General features: G+C 44.9%; 1 protein-coding gene across 1 annotated transcript in view; it reads left to right on the top strand.

The window, feature by feature from the left end:
* LOC311149631 (ski oncogene-like) overlaps positions 1-16787 on the top strand; it is a 74159-nt gene extending 57372 nt beyond the window's left edge. Inside the window, exons 2-6 of the mRNA XM_084186825.1 lie at positions 10881-11116; positions 12321-12613; positions 12734-13089; positions 15048-15278; positions 15997-16787. Of these exons, the coding sequence (XP_084042951.1) occupies positions 10881-11116; positions 12321-12613; positions 12734-13089; positions 15048-15278; positions 15997-16176 (1296 nt within the window). The 3' untranslated portion in view covers positions 16177-16787. The remainder of the gene's footprint in view (positions 1-10880; positions 11117-12320; positions 12614-12733; positions 13090-15047; positions 15279-15996) is intronic.
* The last annotated feature ends 1752 nt before the right edge of the window (positions 16788-18539 follow it).

The following is an 18539-nucleotide window of genomic DNA, read 5'->3' on the forward strand; positions in this document are numbered from 1 at the left end:
ACTTATTTGGATAGTAAGGCAGACATTGGATTATTTTCTAGCACTATGTGCCTATCTGAAAATGGCCACTTTGCTCTTTGGCCCATCTTACTTGGCCAGGGGCCAAAGAAGTCAAAAGCAACAAATATTTAGTTGAGTCTTCCAATACTCTACTTAATCACCCACTACCCACTGGTGTTGAGACACATAAGTTGACAAAGCTGGCTTTGAAGCCTTCACACAAAGGTTACATAATGCTACATAAGTCAGACATCATTCCATGCTTCATAGCATGGCATGTTCATAAGCCAGTTTATGGCGAGTTCAAATCAAATCAAATTTTATTTGTCACATACACGTGTTTAGCAGATGTTATAGCGGGTGTATCGAAATGCTTATGCTTCTAGCTCCGACAGTGCAGTAATATCTAACAATTTCACAACATATACCCAAAACACACAAAACTGGTAAGGAATGGGATTTAAGAATATATACATACAGTGAGGGAAAAAAGTATTTCATCCCCTGCTGATTTTGTACGTTTGCCCACTGACAAAGACATGATCAATCTATAATTTTAATGGTAGGTTTATTTGAATAGGGAGAGACAGAATAACAACAAAAAAATCCAGAAAAACGCATGTCAAAAATTGTATAAATTGATTTGCATTTTAATGAGGGAAATAAGTATTTGACCCCCTCTCAATCAGAAAGATTTCTGGCTCCCAGGTGTCTTTTATACAGGTAATGAGCTGAGATTAGGAGCACACTCTTAAAGGGAGTGCTCCTAATCTCAGTTTGTTACCTGTATAAAAGACACCTGTCCACAGAAGCAATCAATCAATCAGATTCCAAACTCTCCACCATGGCCAAGACCAAAGAGCTCTCCAGGGATGTCAGGGACAAGATTGTAGACCTACACAAGGCTGGAATGGGCTACAAGACCATCGCCAAGCAGTTTGGTGAGAAGGTGACAACAGTTGGTGCGATTATTCGCAAATGGAAGAAACACGAAAGACCTGTCAATCTCCCTCGGCCTGGGGCTCCATGCAAGATCTCACCTCGTGCAAGATCTCCATGCAAAATCTTACCTCGTGGAGTTGCAATGATCATGAGAACAGTGAGGAATCAGCCCAGAACTACACGGGAGGATCATGTCAATGATCTCAAGGCAGCTGGGACCATAGTCACCAAGAAAACAATTGGTAACATACTACGCCGTGAAGGACTGAAATCCTGCAGCGCCCGCAAGGTCCCCCTGCTCAAGAAAGCACATATACAGGCCCGTCTGAAGTTTGCCAATGAACATCTGAATGATTCAGAGAACTGGATGAAAGTGTTGTGGTCAGATGAGACCAAAATAGAGCTCTTTGGCATCAACTCAACTTGCCGTGTTTGGAGGAGGAGGAATGCTGCCTATGACCCCAAGAACACCTGGTGGCCAACTACAAGAAACGTCTGACCTCTGTGATTGCCAACAAGGGTTTAGCCACCAAGTACTAAGTCATGTTTTGCAGAGGGGTCAAATACTTATTTCCCTCATTAAAATGCAAATCAATTTATAACATTTTTGTCATGCATTTTTCTGGATTTTATTGTTGTTATTCTGTCTCTCACTGTTCAAATAAACCTACCATTAAAATTATAGACTGATCATGTCTTTGTTAGTGGGCAAACATACAAAATCAGCAGGGGATCAAATACTTTTTTTCCCTCACTGTATATGGACAAGCAATGACAGAGCGGCATGGACTAAGATACAGTAGAATATTGTAGAATAGAATGCAGTATATACATATGAGATGAGTAGTGCAAGATATGTAAACATAATTAAAGTGACTAGTGTTCCATTTCTTAAAGTGGCCAGTGATGTCAATAGGCAGCAGCAGCCTCTAATGTGCTAGTGATGGCTATTTAACAGTCTGATGGCCTTGAGATAGAAGCTGTTTTTCATTCTCTCTGTCCCAGCTTTGATGCACATGTACTGACCTCGCCTTCTGGATGATAGCAGGGTGAACAGGCAGTGGCTCGGGTGGTTGATGTCCTTGATGATCTTTTTGGCCTTCCTGTGACATCGGGTGTTGTATGTGTCTTGGAGGGTGGGTAGTTTGCCCCCGGTAATGCGTTCGGCAGACCGCACCACCCTCTGGAGAGCCCTGCGGTTGTGGGCGGTGCAGTTGCCGTACCAGGCGGTGATACAGCCCGACAGGATGCTCTCAATTGTGCATCTGTAAAAGTTTGTGAGGGTTTTAGGTGCTAAGCCGAATTTCTTCAGCCTCTTGAGGTTGAAGAGGCTTTGTTGCGCCTTCTTCACCACACTGTCTGCGTGGGTGGACCATTTCAGTTTGTCGGTGATGTGTACGCCAAGGAACTTGAAGCTTTCCACCTTCTCCACTGCGGTCCCATCGATGTGGATAGGGGAGTGCACCCTCTGCTGATTCCTGAAGTCCACGATCATCTCCTTTGTTTTGTTGATGTTGAGTGAGAGGTTATTTTCCTGGCACCACACTACCAGAGCCCTCACCTCCTCCCTGTAGGCGGTCTCGTCATTGTTGGTAATCAAGCCTACTACTGTTGTGTCGTCTGCAAACTTGATGATTGAGTTGGAGGCGTGCTTGGCCACGCAGTCATGGGTGAACAGGGAGTACAGGAGGGGGCTGAGCACGCACCCTTGTGGGGCCCCAGTGTTGAAGTTCAGCGAAGTGGAGATGTTGTTTCCTACCTTCACCACCTGGGGGCGGCCCGTCAGGAAGTCCAGGACCCAGTTGCACAGGGCAGGGTTCAGACCCAGGGCCTCAAGCTTAATGATGAGCTTGGAGGGTACTATGGTGTTGAATGCAGAGCTATAGTCAATGAACAGCATTCTTACATAGGTATTCCTCTTGTCCAGATGGGATAGGGCAGTGTGCAGTGTGATGGCGATTGCATCGTATGTGGATCTATTGGGGCGGTAAGCAAATTGAAGTGGGTCTAGGGTGACAGGTAAGGTAGAGGTGATATGATCCTTGACTAGTCTCTCAAAGCACTTCATGATGACAGAGGTGAGTGCTACAGGGCGATAGTCATTTAGTTCAGTTACCTTTGCTTTCTTGGGTACAGGAACAATGGTGGCCATCTTGAAGCATGTGGGAACAACAGACTGGGAAAGGGAGAGATTGAATATGTCCATAAACACACCAGCCAGCTGGTCTGCGCATGCTCTGAGGACGCGGCTAGGGATGCCGTCTGGCCTGCAGCCTTGTGGGGGTTAACTTGCTTAAATGTCTTAAATCACGTCGGCCATGGAGAAGGATAGGCCACAGTCCTTGGTAGTGGGCCTCGTCAGTGGCACTGTGTTATCCTCAAAGCGGGCGAAGAAGGTGTTTAGTTTGTCTGGAAGCGAGACGTCGGTGTTGGCAACGTGGCTGGTTTTCTTTTTGTAGTCCATGATTGTCTGTAGTCCCTGCCACATACGTCTCGTGTCTGAGCCATTGAATTGCGACTCCACTTTGTCTCTATACTGATTTTTTGCCAGTTGAATTGCCTTGCGGAGTGAGTAGCTACACTGTTTGTATTCTGCCATATTCCCAGTCACCTTGCCATGGTTGAATGCGGTGGTTCGCGCTTTTAGATTTGCGCGAATGCTGCCATCTATCCACGGTTTCTGGTTAGGGTAGGTTTTAATAGTCACAGTAGGCACAACATCACCTATACACTTCCTGATAAACTCAGTCACTGTTTCAGTGTATTCGTCTAAATTATTTTCGGAAGCTACCCGGAACATATCCCAGTCCGCGTGATCAAAACAATCTTGAAGCGTGGATTCCGATTGGTCAGACCAGCGTTGAATAGTCCTTAGCACGGGTACTTCCTGTTTGAGTTTTTGCCTATAGGAAGGGAGAAGCAAAATGGAGTCATGGTCAGATTTGCCGAAAGGAGGGCGGGGTATAACCATCCCGGAAGTTTGAATAGCAATGGTCGAGGATTTTAGCAGCGCGAGTACAACAGTCGATATGTTGATAGAACTTCGGCAGCCTAGTCCTCAAATTTGCTTTGTTAAAATCCCCGGCTACAATAAATGCAGCCTCAGGATATGTGGTTTCCAGTTTGCATAAAGTCCAGTGAAGTTCTTTGAGGGCCGTCGTGGTATCGGCTTGAGGGGGGATATACACGGCCGTGACTATAACCGAAGAAAATTCTCTTGGGAGATAATACGGTCTGCATTTGATTGTAAGATATTCTAGGTCGGGTGAACAGAAGGACTCGAGTTCCTGTATGTTACTACAATTACACCATGAGTCGTTAATCATGAAACACACATCTCCGCCCTTCTGCTTCCCGGAGAGATATTTATTCCTGTCTGCGCGATGAACTGAGTTGGTGTAGGGTTATAACACGTCATGTCACAATGTGGACATGTTGTTGTGTATAGCTATGCACAGCCATCCAATGTGTTGTGTTAGCATTTGGCTAGCATTTGATCCCTCCACAATCAGCTAGCTAGCTTCATCTAGCAGACAGACCGGCTCATGTTTTGCCTTGGCGGGGGGGATATGGATGGAGGATGGAAAAGTCCAGCTGTATTTGCTTACCATGGCCACCCCCCATGCTTGAACCCTTCCTCCAGTGCGGGCCGATCCCTCTCTGGCTTAGGGGAACCGGTCTCGCACTATTCCAACAGAAACTGTCTATCTCTCTCTCTCTCTCTCTCTCTCTCTCTCTCTCTCTCTCTCTCTCTCTCTCTCTCTCTCTCTCTCTCTCTCTCTCTCTCTCTCTCTCTCTCTCTCTCTCTCTCTCTCTCTCTCTCTCTCTCTCTCTGACCTGGTTTAGACTAGTCTGAAGCACTGGCGCCAGGCCTGTGTGTGTGTGTGTGTGTGTGTGTAAATTTCCAGTGTTTCCAGATTTCTATGAAATTTTACGTACAATTAATTACAATATGAGTGAAATAGTTTTCCTTCCAAAAAAGGGTAATAAAGTTAAAAAGCAGCTTTTCTGTGTTGGAATGATGTGGGCGTACCCCAACAACAGAGTGGTGAGGGCGTATACTGGTCATTAAAAATATTAGTGCAAGTAGACTGCTGAGTGGACAGCTCATCCTCCTTAGGTGGATGACATCAACCCTCTATGAGGAAATGGCAAGCATTTTTTAAACGGCCCGTTTGAGATACATTTTTGAGTTGTTTTTTACGTTTTTTTCTCCAATGTATGCTTTGGCCACAAATATGAGTATAGGATGAGTCAACACAGTTTTGGTTATAGGTATTGGTTGAAGCTCAGGGTTAAATAAAAATCGCCCTATCATTATATATAAGCCAATATGACACTAATCTCGATTAAAATGTGCAAATCAACACACTCCCCGCCTCTCGTCATGAGCCGTCTGTCCATTACCGAAAATCCACATACCTGATTTTTTAACAGGGTGGTTAGCAATTGAGTTTTAAGAGTATTTCTTGCGCCTACCTAACTCAAATTCTTGACGTCGGATTAAAACGAGACTATAGCGTCCATAAAGTGACCATTGAACTTTAAAAAATGCTGGTTTGATTAAGTTTGTAGGTGCAACAGTTTATATTCAATTTATAATTTATCGGTCGCACGTGCACATTTCATCCTAGCTAACGTTAGCTTTCTTGTACAAAGTTCAGCAGCTAGCCGCTGTATCTAGCTAACACCAGTCAGCTGAAAGCTAGCTAGCTAACGAACAGGCAAGTAAAGGTAGCTGAATGTGGTTTTGTTTTGATTAGCTAGGTAGCTAGCTAGCTAATGTAACGTTATACCAGTCAAATGAGAGCTAACGTTGGCTAGGTAGCTAACCAACAAGAGAGGAAAGTACGTTTTTTTTTGCCAAGTAAGGTTTTTCACATAAGGCTGAAGTCATCATTTTATTATTATTAAATTATATGCCATTTAGCAGACGCTTTTATCCAAAGCGACTTACTGTCATGCGTGCATACATTTTTGTGTATGGGTGGTCCTGGGGATCGAACACACTACCCTGGCGTTACAAGCGCCGTGCTCTACCAGCTGAGCTACAGTAAATTGATGATCTAGGCGCTTGCATGTAATCGAAGCACAAAGAAATATGCATTATTTAGGTACGAGTTAACAGAATATGAACTTTTGCAAGTGAGATTTTCACTGGACAGTTACTTTCAGGCAGGATGGGAGGCCTGTGGATCAAGGAAAGTCATTAGCTGCTCTCTCGCCCTCGCCCACTCTCTCTCATTCTCCCTCTCTCTCTCTTGCTTCTCTCTCATGCTGCCATGCACACAGTGTATATTTGTAAGGGAGAGTTGCTGCAGTCTGCTTAAATATGATCCCTCGCCATGCAGTGGTGATCTTGCCTCTTTTTCTTTTACTTCAGTCTTCCCTCCTCCCCTTTCGCTCCCTCCCTCTCTCCATCTCCATCTGCCCAGACTCTTTCTCTCTCCTCCTCCCCTTCTCTCTCTCTGATGTGGGTGTGTGAGACTCCTGTACCCTTGGGACCTGGGCCTAATTTAGCTGCGGCTAGCCTTGTTGTGGTGGCCCTAGCCTAGCCTCTAGCCTAGCCTAGTGTAGCCGAGCACAACCACGTAGGAGGGTCTGTTATGTCTGGCCCTATGGACTCTTCCTGGAAGTGGAAACCTCAGTCGAGGAGGAACAACACCAGACCACATTCTGTTCTGGGAAAGCCCAAAGTGCATCAGCCGTATCAAAAACAAAGACAACTATGTTCTATAATCTGTATTTTCTCAAAGCTATCAACATTGTCCCTCCAAAAGGACGTGGAGACTGAGAGAATGCTATCAGGAGCAAAGTCTTAACTTTGGACTAACATGATATTTCTATATTTCTTAATTCCATTCTTTTACTTTTACATTTGTTTGTATTGTTGTGTATTGTTAGATATTACTGCACTGCTGGTGCTAGGAACACAAGCATTTCGCTACACCCGCAATAACATCTGCTAAATATGTGTATGCGACCAATCAAATTTGATTTGATCTGATAAGGGATGGCAAGGACCGTTGGAGGTTGGAGTTGGAGGTTGAAGGTTAAGTTGTGGAATTGGGCTGTTTTTGTTCTCGTAGTAGAGAGACATGAAAAGAGATGGGGTTGATAGATGATGGTGTTTGTGTGTATGTAAAGGTGGTACAGATGCTGGCCCCTCTCTCGCTACAGAAGTCAGCTACCTGAACATCTGCCTCTCGTCTCACCCCTTGCTGCTACTACCACACACACACACACACACACACACACACACACACACACACACACACACACACACACACACACACACACACACACACAGGTGTCAGTAAACTATGGCTGTGTATTTTGAACACGACTGCCTTAGAACAGGGATGTTCAATCAACAACTGAATACACCCTCTCTATACAGCAGCCCAACTAGAAGGACTAAACATACTCACTTAACTGCTGAGCACAGAGAAAGTGTTCCTCGGTATATCAAAGTGAATACTAAATGAGGTACTTTCAAGTTTAGTCAGCAAAGCGAAGCAAAGTAGAATCTCCAAAATGCACATATCCAGTTGCACTGTACTTAGATATTTAAATAATTATAGTATAGAGTTGACACTTAAGAGGAAATTCAGCCTAGTCTGCAGTATCGAGATTGTGTTGCTGTAACTCAAAAACCAGTTTATAGTTATTAACCTCACGGAATACAAGACACAGGTGGGTGTGTGTGTGTGTGTTTTAATCACATTTTCAGGAAAATGTGTTGTCTGACACCTGTTTGTTTGCCAGCAGATGTAGACTTTAAGTTTCTGCGGTTAGGGCTCAGTGAGACATCTCTTGCTTCATGTCCTTCTGCGAGCTAGCAGTGAACACTAGACTAGGCGCTAGGCTAATTTACAGGAAGGTCCTCCCTTCCTGCAGTCACAGTGTGGCCCCTCCAGCAAGGAGGTCAAAGACATGTCACAAGCAGGGTGGGGCTCGATAGTTAGAGGCAGAGAGAAAAAAGGTTGTTTGCTCTTTCATTTCCCATTAGTCTGAGAGGATGTTAGCTTTGCACTAGCTAACACAACCTATTTGGTGCCACACACATAACCTAGCGCCACGGGCCATTCTTCTCTCTCTGACACAACCATGACACTGACACTGTTGACACGTTTTCACACTCAGGCCGCAAACTCCTGTTTGGCCCGACGACCTCAGGCCAAACAGGAAGTGACCTCATTCATGTGGTCAATGTCACGGTCAGGGTTTGCCTAGACAACCCAGAAGTAGTATAGTTGAAACCTAACCAGAATATGACGAGAGTATGATGTTGAGCCGCAATGTCCGAGAGTTGCGGCAATTTTGTTTCATTTTGAGCTTGAGATTGACCTTTGGTTCCTCATCTGCTCTAGTGTTAGCCTCAGCGCTAGCTAGCCATAGCATGAGTGTTTGACTGTGCTGAGCTGGACACTACACTGGTGTACCACACGGTGATAGCTAGCAGACAGAGGAACTTGAAGAGTTTCACACAGGGCACATAGACCTTGACTGAACGTGACAGAGTGTGACGTGTCCCACCCACATGAGCAGACACACACATGAGCACAGACAGACACACTGGCAGACACGCATGCCACACACACATCCGGAGGCCTCCATCCAGCCCTCATGAGAAAAGGCTTTGTCACTCTCTCAACCCTGGGTTATTCCTAGGCAGTGAGGGTGCAGATACTATGACTCCACCGAGGTGTGAGATTTCAAAAGCAGGTATTTTTTTTGAGCCGCGGCACTCGTCTGGGCATGTCTCTCACACAACTTGGCTAATCAAAGGCCTTATATTCGAGTGTGACATCCTGTCTATCCACACCGGATCATAAAGACAAGCCTCGCCCCTCCCTTTCCTCCACACCTCTCTCTCTCTCTCTCTCTCTCTCTCTCTCTCTCTCTCTCTCTCTCTCTCTCTCTCTCTCTCTCTCTCTCTCTCTCTCTCTCTCTCTCTCTCTCTCTCTCTCTCTCTCTCTCTCTCTCTCTCTCTCTCTCTCTCTCTCTCTCTCTCTCTATATATCACTCTCTCCCTCTCTCTCTCTCTCTCTCTCTCTCTATTGCTCTCTCCCCTCTCTCTCGCTCTTTCTCTCTCTCTGAAGATATATAATAATCGGTGGTATTGGCGAGCCTGTTGCAATGCAGTGGCTTATCAGCAAAGGGCTGTTGGCTTTCTAATAAAAGTAGGTGTGTGCCACCTTGTGTAGGACACACCACACACGCACACACCGACACACACACAGTTAGTGTTTGGGTGTGTGTGAGACAATACATTGGGAGACAGCAGTGTCACGTTTCACCTCTGCCCGTCCTTCAGATTTCACGTCCTCCCACAAAGCACTGCTCCCAGCATTTCCTGTTTGGGCTGGAAGACCTTGGCAGGCATCCAGATGTACACACACACACACACACACACACACACACACACACACACACACACACACACACACACACACACACATGGGCAGAGCCCTTGTTAGGTGGTCAGGTAGACGGAAGCAAGACATCTGCTCCTCTCAGAGACACAGGCCACGTCCCAATATTCCAAAGTGTCTTTTCTGCCTATGTCCTAGTTCCTATTTTGTAGTGACAGGCTATTGTCTGTATGTGGCCAAACATCACATGTGTGACCCGCAGCCTATAACGAATGCTAGACTGGAGGGAAAAACCACACAGCGTCAGTCTGACCTATATCGAACGCACATGACCGTTAAAGACCGTGTTTCATGTTCCCAGAGAAATTGGGCTCTCTGACGTAATTCTTGTGTATAACAATATATTACAATCAGCAATTGTGACATAAGGTTTGTGTTATGATGCTAACGATGAGGGATTGGAATTATATAACTATTATACATGTATGTATCACTTCCAGATGCTCTGTTGTCATTCACAAAAAACATGTGTATTTCCTTTTATAGTAAGATAGTAGCAAAGGATACACGACATTACATTTATTGGTCGGCTCGAGAGATTGAGAGAATGAGAAAAAGAAGAAGAGGAGAGACAGAGACGAGCAGAGAGGAGGAGGGGGGGGGGGGGGGGGGGGGGGGGGGGGGGAGGCTAGTGACAGCCACAGCTTGGAGAGGCTGAGGTCATGGTAGTCTGGAACACAGACCTGCCCTTGTCTGCTTTTTAAAGACTCCCTCAGCTCAGAGACAGAAAGAGAGAGGGGGGAGAAAGAGAGAAAGGGATAGAGAGAGACGTCACACCTCTGCTGGAAAACACTGTAGTACAATTGTCTGGAGTACTGGCGTGTGCAGAATGTGTGTGAGTGAAGCAATGTAGCCTATCCTAGTGTCAACATTATTGCAATACTGCTCAAAAGCTGTCACTGTCGATAGTTGTTTGACTAAAACAAGCTCAACAGTCTCTATATAAATTACAAGTGACATATGTCAATATACCAGCTGGTTAAGAAGGGCTTGCAAGCTCGAGTGTGAGAGTTGAGGCTTCCATCTTGTGTTGTCTAACACTATAATAACCCTCAAGCACCCCCACCTCTAGCAAATACACACACACACACACAGTCAACACCCCTCCTAAATTTACACACACTCACAATCCGAGTTGTCAGATGCCTTTTCTGTGACACCTGTCTTGAGGAGTTAATCGTTGATTTGTGCTCTTATTTATATTGGGATCACTCGCTCTCTCACAAACACACAAACACAAACACACACACACACACGCACACAATACACACCGGCTAGAGCCGTCTTACACCTCTGGGTGCATTTTCAGTTCACTGGCATTTGAGACTGGTAGGCCATTGAGGATGCCAAGCGGGCAGTGCGGCTCAAATTGCCATCCGCTGGACAAAGGAAATGGCCGGTCTCTGAATAGAACATAGATTTGACCTTGTACTTCTAAAATGGTCCTACAATTTGTCTTACATGCCATTTTCTCTTCTCTCCATTCTTTTCTCTCTCCAGGCATCAGATCCCATCCCAGCCAAGAAGTCTAAACATGAAGACTTCCCATCGCTGCCCCTGTCCGCTGAGAAAGAGAAGCAACCCGATTGGCTAAGATCCCTCTCGTCTTCGGACAATAAGGGGCTCAACTGCATCCAGCCCAGACAGAGACCCTCAGCTTTCAGGCCCTGGTCCCCTAACCTCTCGGCTGGGGACAAAGAGACGCCCAACCGCCCTCTGGCTACACTGAGAGACAGGTGAGCACAACATACTCACAACAACAAACAACAACAAGCTACCCTGAAGAAACACACGTCAACATAGTACACCAAGCGTATGCTTTAAACACACGTCAATCATCCAAGCCTCTAAACAGGGGTGTCAAACACCGCAAGGGGGTCCAATCCGGCCCGTGGGTGGTTAGAGTAAAAATACTTTAAAATGACTCAATATGCTTTAAAATGACTACAACCAAATCGAAACTGTGTAGAAATAATAATGGAACAATATTCATACAGTTTCTTGACTGTCCAACTCGCTAGTCCCCTGTAGCTCAGTTGGTAGAGCATGGCGCTTGCAACGCCAGGGTTGTGGGTTTGTTTCCCATGGGGGGCCAGTATGAAAATGTATGCACTCACTAACTGTAAGTCGCTCTGGATAAGAGCGTCTGCTAAATGACTAAAAATGTAAAAAAAATGCTAATAATCACTGTGCACAGTCAATGGACCTACATTCATACAGTTTCTTGACTGTCCAGCTTGCTAATAAAGACAGTCAGGGAGCATTAAAAAAAAACATGGATAGAGGGACAATTTCTTGCAAGTTTTGACAGCAAGGAAATGTAACCAATTTTCGGTGAAGATCAAATGCGGCCCCCGGGACAAAATGAGTTCGACACCCCTGCTCTAAAACAATGACAAAACACCACTGTTTAAAAGCAGCAACAGTTTGGTTGTTTTGAGAGCACAGCCATGTCAGCCATTTTGGATGGGAATTTTGTTCCCATGTAATGGATGTGCTCCCTCACTATCAGGAGGGCCCACCGGCTTGTCTGGGTGGGCTGAGGTCAGGGGGTAGTGCTGACTGTACCGCCGCCTCCCACACGGCACCACTCACACACACTCAACCGTGTGCACCCACTCGGAGTGAATCACCACACACACATAAGCACATAATACACACATTACATTCACACATGTGCGCAGGCACACACACTTAATCTATTCAATCTTTCAGTTGGTAGGCGTGAATATCTAACAGACTATTACGTGTGGCTGTTGATCTCCCTGATCGAGCAAAGCCCATTTCGGATTCTGAAATAAAGTATCGCGCATGCTCATTGTTAGCTCACTGTCAGAGCATCCGCAATATTCTAGATTCTTTCCCCGTAATCCAACCAAAGACACCTAAAAACCAACCACCTCTCACATCCTCCTCTCTCTTTCCGTCTCTCCCTCTTAGCTTCTACAAATTCAAGACGATGGAGAGCGCCGTGTCCCCAAACGTGGCCCTCACACCCCTGTCCCTGACAAAGGCAGGGCCCCTGTCCCCGTCCGTGCCCAGCAACTTCCACCCCAGCGCCGGGGAGGCCCCAGGAGAGGGGGCCAGCCCCATCTCCAGGCCCCGGAAGAGGATGGCCACCGGGGAGCTCCCGCACCCAGGCCCTGAGCCCCCATCGGCAGCAGCCAGCAAGCCCCCACCCCAGGAGGACAAGGACTCGGAAGTTGAGATCGAGGTGGAGAGCCGAGAGGAATGTGAGTATCCCAGAAACATGGCATGTTTGAAGTGAAAGATTAAAGATTGTCAACAGCCGAAAACCTTTGACTCTGACTCAAAACGTAACATTACTCTCTCTCTATCCTCTCCTTCCCCAGTCACTTCGTCCCTGTCCTCCCTCTCCTCCCCATCCTTCACCACCTCCAGCTCGGCTAAGGACCTGAGCTCGCCCGGCGCACAGGGCCTAATGTGTACGTTGGCGTCAGCTGTGTTGACCCCTGAGGGTGGCCCTCTCGCTGGGGTAGCGGCAGCAGCAGTGGCGGTAGTGTTGGCCCCTGATGTCCCCGGGGCCGGGGGTCTTGAGTCGGAGCTGGAGACCCTGAGGCAGGCGCTGGACAGCGGGCTGGACTCCAAGGAGTCTAAGGAGAAGTTTCTGCATGAGATTGTCAAGATGAGGGTGAAGCAGGAGGAGAAGCTTGGCTCAGCTCTGCAGGCCAAACGCAGCCTCCAACAGGTACAGAGACCCATTAATCAACTATCCTATACCACAATTCACGTACACTGAGTGTACAAAACATTAGGAACACCTTCCTAATATTGAGTTGCACCCCCCCTTTTGCCCTCAGCCTCAATTCGTCGGGGCATGGACTACAAGGTGTCGAAAGCATTCCACAGGGATGCTGGCCCATGTTGACTCCAATGCGTCCCACAGTGACTGTAAGTCGCTTTGAATAAAAGCGTCTGCTAAATGGCATATTATTATTATTATTATTAAGTTGGCTGGATGGCCTTTGGGTGGTGGACCATTCTTGATACACACGGGAAACTGTTGAGCGTGGAAAACCCAGCAGCATTGCAGTTCTTGACACACTCATACCAGTGCACCTGGTACCAACTACCTACCATACCCCGTTCAAAGACACTTCAATCTTTTGTCTCGCCCATTCACCCGGTGAATGTCACACATACACAATCCATGTCTCAATTGTTAAATTGCTTTAAAATCCTTCTTTAACCTGTCTCCTCCCCTTCATCTACACTGATTTAAGTGGATTTAATAAGTGACATCTATAAGGGATCATAGCTTTCACCTGGATTCACCTGGCCAGTCTATGTCATGGAAAGAGCAGGTGTTCCTGATGTTTTGTACACTCAGTGTATATTTAATAAAATATCCATAAATATGTGATGGAGACTTGGCTAAGATCTGACAACTCCCAGAGCTAATGCCTAGGTTTTAGCCCTATTCTTGCTTATGCCAGTGTGTCTTAGTTTCCTCAAACTCTATGTGCCAGACAGAGGGCAAAATGTTAAGAACTCAGATGACTAGAGGCTTACACCATGACTTGGCAAACAATGTTGAAATAGATGTCGCTGCAAAAGCAGTCGGGGCAGACTTCCATTTATATTTTGGTATTGGAAAGGAACAAAGAACTAGATTTATTTTTAACAAGCGACAACTGTGTGTGTGAAGCTACACAACATGCATCCTCCGAGACATAACATTCTAGAATGACTGCATTCCACTCAGCTTACGTTGTCTTTGTCTGAGGATAGAGATGAGAAACACAAACAAAACAAACACGACAATTTAAACGTCCCAGTTTAACACAGCAGCCAATTGCAGCACTCACTTTTGTTCAAAGGTTCCACTTAATTGACCAAATAGGACATTTTGTAAATTGAGCAAGTAGAACGGGGGATTGTTTTTCTGTCCTTTTCATCATACTTTTACGAGGTAGCTAACAAAGCTCGACAACAGACGTGCTTGTCCTGGCAGTTAGGTTCCCATGAGAAGGGTGTTTTTATATACACACACATATATACACACAAAGAGAGAGAAATCTCTTAGTCTCTCAGTTTCAAAGAGGAAGGAAACTCACATCTGTTCGCCCTCTCATCTCCTTAACCCTTCACTCAGACGACCTCACCCATCCCTATAGTAAACACTGTGGGATGTGGTGTATTGAAATAGGAATTCTTAGTACATGTACAGTATATGGAGGAAAGTTCTATTTGGTGACCTTCCTATGAATGTATAAGTAGCTAGCCTACATGTTCTTAACTTTGCATTCCTTGACTGAAACCACTTGACTTGTTCAACTATGTCTTATAACACAGTACATTGTGCAGTAAATGTTTTCAACAGACTTAATGTTACATTAAACTTGCATTGTTAGTTTGGATGAGCTTTCATAGCATTAAACTCTTTTATAAAAGTTATCTCTTTATCTGTTTTCCGGGAGTTTGCTATGAGTTTCAGAGGGTTCAAAGTTCAACAGGGTTTCCTCAGGCTCAATGTCAACAGCTAGCTTGTTATTTGGTTTAGTGTCCTTGACTACATTTAATGACAACTCTTCCTCTGTAGGCTAATGCTAATTAGCTTTTGCTAACCTGTACTCGCTAATGGTAACTCAGTAATGCTATTGCTAGTTAGCCCGTCCTAATGTTTACGTCAACTTTGTCCCATAGGAGTTGGAGTTCCTGCGGGTGGCTAAGAAAGAGAAGCTCAGGGAGGCCACGGAGGCCAAGAGGAACCTGAGGAAGGAGATTGAGCGCCTGCGCGCCGAGAGCGAGAAGAAGATGAAGGAGGCTAACGAGTCGCGCATGCGTCTGAAGAGGGAGCTGGAGCAGGCCCGGCAGCTCCGAGTGTGCGACAAGGGCTGCGAGGTGGGCCGCCTGCGCGCCAAGTACTCGGCACAGGTGAGGACACACACACACAATAGGCTACTCAAACCCAGACAGAGAAGAGGCCATAGTCAAAGTGTCTGTAGTCTGAGTCCGATTACATAAACACTCCGAACGGAGGCTAGCCCTCAAAGTAATTGCAGCATTTCTGTCTAACACCAAGGTTAAGCGTTCTCATTGTCAATGGGGTAAGAAAAAACAGTTCCTTCTACTTGTCGAAAACAAATGGGTGTAACCCAAAGAGCACAGACGCGAGATAAGTGCTAGCCCAAAGAGGAAACAGGAAGAGACTCTTAAGCATCATGGGAAATGTAGATTAGACAAAACAAAAGAGAAGTACACTGGCCTCGAGTCCTAGTTTCTCTAAAAATAGCAATTTGCTTTCTAGCCCTTTCTTAAAAGCCTTTACTTGAATGAATGTTTATAGTGTTTGTGGGATTTGGAGAGACAGCTAAGTTAGGTCTGTGTCGCTAGTTCACTGTTGTTCACTGTTGTGTGTCTGGGTCTGGAAGTGGAGGGGCTTAGAGGTTTGCAGAGGCGGGGGGAAGGATGTGGCTATGGCGTCTTGCTGTCACACTAGCTGTGTGTGTGTGTGTGTGTGTGTGTGTGTGATTTAAGTTTTAAGAGTTAAAGAGATGATATTAGGTAGTAAACAAACAAAAAAATAGACACTAAGCAGGTATATTGTCTGGTTCCTCAGCTCAACCCTTCATGGTGTTTATTTTTGTTCCAGATCGAGGACTTGCAGATGAAGCTCCAGCATGCTGAGGCGGACCGCGAGCAGCTTCGGGCAGAACTATTGCAGGAGCGGGAGGCCAGGGAGCACCTGGAGAGAGTGGTCAAGGAGTTGCAGCAGCAGCTGTGGCCCAAGGAGCAGGACACGCCAACCAAGGACACCCCCGCCAACAACTAGCCCCTCCCACCATCAACCCCCTTCCAATCCCCCACCATCAGCACCCCAAAACAAAACTACGCCCTCCCCAACCAACCCAACCAGAGAGACTGAGATGACAGAGACAAAATAGAGAAAAGCAGATATATCGAACCTCTATATGTGCGCGTATCCATCGTCACAAAAATTGTATGAGTGCTTGGGTGCATCCTTGGAGCGAGAAACAAAGCAAGTCAAACTCTGTATTTGTACATGGACAAAGGAAATATGTGTTACTAGGACAAGCACTGAAACGCACCTCTCCTCCAAAAACTGAAAATTTGATCGGAAGAAGAAGAAAGAAATATAGCACAAAATATGGTTGTGCATGTATTTTCTCTGAGACAAAAAATTGTGAACATTTTGGATACAGACTTTTCTATGATGAAAAACTAAAAAAATATGATAATAATAAAAGATATTAGACTGGCCTGTTTAGAAAAAACATGGAGGGCTGTAAAAACTGCAGACGAGCCGAGCAGGCGGACTGGACTCTGCCCACGTGCCCCAGCAGGACTTCTGCTCCGTTTCCCGTGAAGAAGTTAAATAATTTTATGACTTTATAAGCTATTTAAGAGACTGCATAGCGATATAAAAAAAAATATTTTAAAAAAATCTTTGATTCTTTGTTCTATCGGAGCTTAAAAAAAAATATTTACAAAATATATTAACAGACAACAAGCAAGATAAACTACCACCAGTGCCACCATGGTTCGTCGGTGTGTAGAGGAGGCCATTGTAATCCATTGAGGAAAAGTATGAAAAGTTTGATCTTTTTTTTCTTCTTTTTTTTTACTATTCCAAAAATACATAATAAAGTTTACTATGGAAGAGATGAGGAGGATTGCATTGGACTAGATCTTTTATCTCTTTGAAACTTATAAAGAACTTATAAAGATAAACTTTGTGATGAATTTGTATCTGGGTGCAATCTGAAGCCCAGACCGCTGCCAGTTTCCCCCGGGACTGTTGGTTAAAACTAGCTTGCCTGTGTTTCCTCATTTTCATTTGATTACCGAGAGTTGGCATGACTTGCTCAAATTAAGATAAAAAATACCATTTTTGAATATTATGATTTTAGGGCTGGAAGTGGCGCCTTTAGCCAGAACCACAAAATGTTATTTTTAATTAAATTATGGTATGTAAATATAGATATATGTTTTTTTTTTACTTTACAATAATGAATCGCACTTTGTCATAACAAAATACTGTTATAATGCATTATACTCCCACTATTGTCTTCAATCTTACATTGGAGAGCACATATCCATGACAAGAACAATATAAATCCAAGTGAGCGTTTTGTTAATTATATGCAACTCATTTAAATGCAATGTATTCATGTGTTTAAGACAAAATATTGTAAATAAAATGAGAGAGAAAAAAGGGGTCTACACGCTTGCTTGCTGATACAGTTTGGGCTGTTGAAAAATGTCATTTCAATCTTTTTTTGGCACTAATTATTCCCTTTTGGTTGTTTAATCAATTGACACTCCTCAAAATAGAAAGACAGTGGGATGTAGGATTGCAAAACACAGAATGTCTTCAGTGCCCAACTCTCCTACATTTTGGGTATTTATTAATACGCCAATGATTCATCCAAGTTCCAAGTTGTAAAACAGGGCTGTTAGACCAGTCATGGGAAAGCAGTGATTATAAGAGTCCGAAGACACATTGCTCACATATTTACCTGAAAAAATTAATGATTAATTAGAAAATACATTTACTAATGCTCCGAATACACAGTGGGTACAATGCAATCAGAATGTACGTTGTGTTTATGACATTTTCATTGGTTGTTGATGTTCTTGTTGTTGTTTTTAATGTGGGATATTTTTATTGCTTGTCTGTTTTTCCAATAGAAAACTCATATTTTCTTTCATATGCATGACATTTGAGAAGGTTTGCCATACATATAGTCATTATTGGGCATTGATACTGCACATGTAAGGGTTTTATTGTGTTACGCAATATACAGCAAACATGTCTTTTTTAAAGAAAAACAACTCTTTTTTAAAGGAAACTAAACTTTGTTTATTACATAGATCAGAAGAAGAACTACTTCACAAATACAGCCCAAAACATAACCCGAAGTTCAAACGCAATGCTGGACAACCTCAAGTGCCTGAAAGTGGGCAGATGGTTTCCAGATCAGGAACACTGATGATGAAGTAATTGTAGCTGGCCCATAGGGACATGCTCAGAGTCAACTCCACCATGGGATGTCAAGCCCGTCACACAGTGCAGACACTGTCGACGGAGGGGACACTTTCTTTTTGCACTCTCGAGGGTAGTCTCTAGAACATTCTCCCGCCTCTCTGCACTATCCCTCTCGACAGGCCTGA

The sequence above is a fragment of the Coregonus lavaretus genome, assembly GCF_964263955.1.
Source record: "Coregonus lavaretus genome assembly, chromosome: 22".
NCBI classification, from domain to species: Eukaryota; Metazoa; Chordata; class Actinopteri; order Salmoniformes; family Salmonidae; genus Coregonus; species Coregonus lavaretus.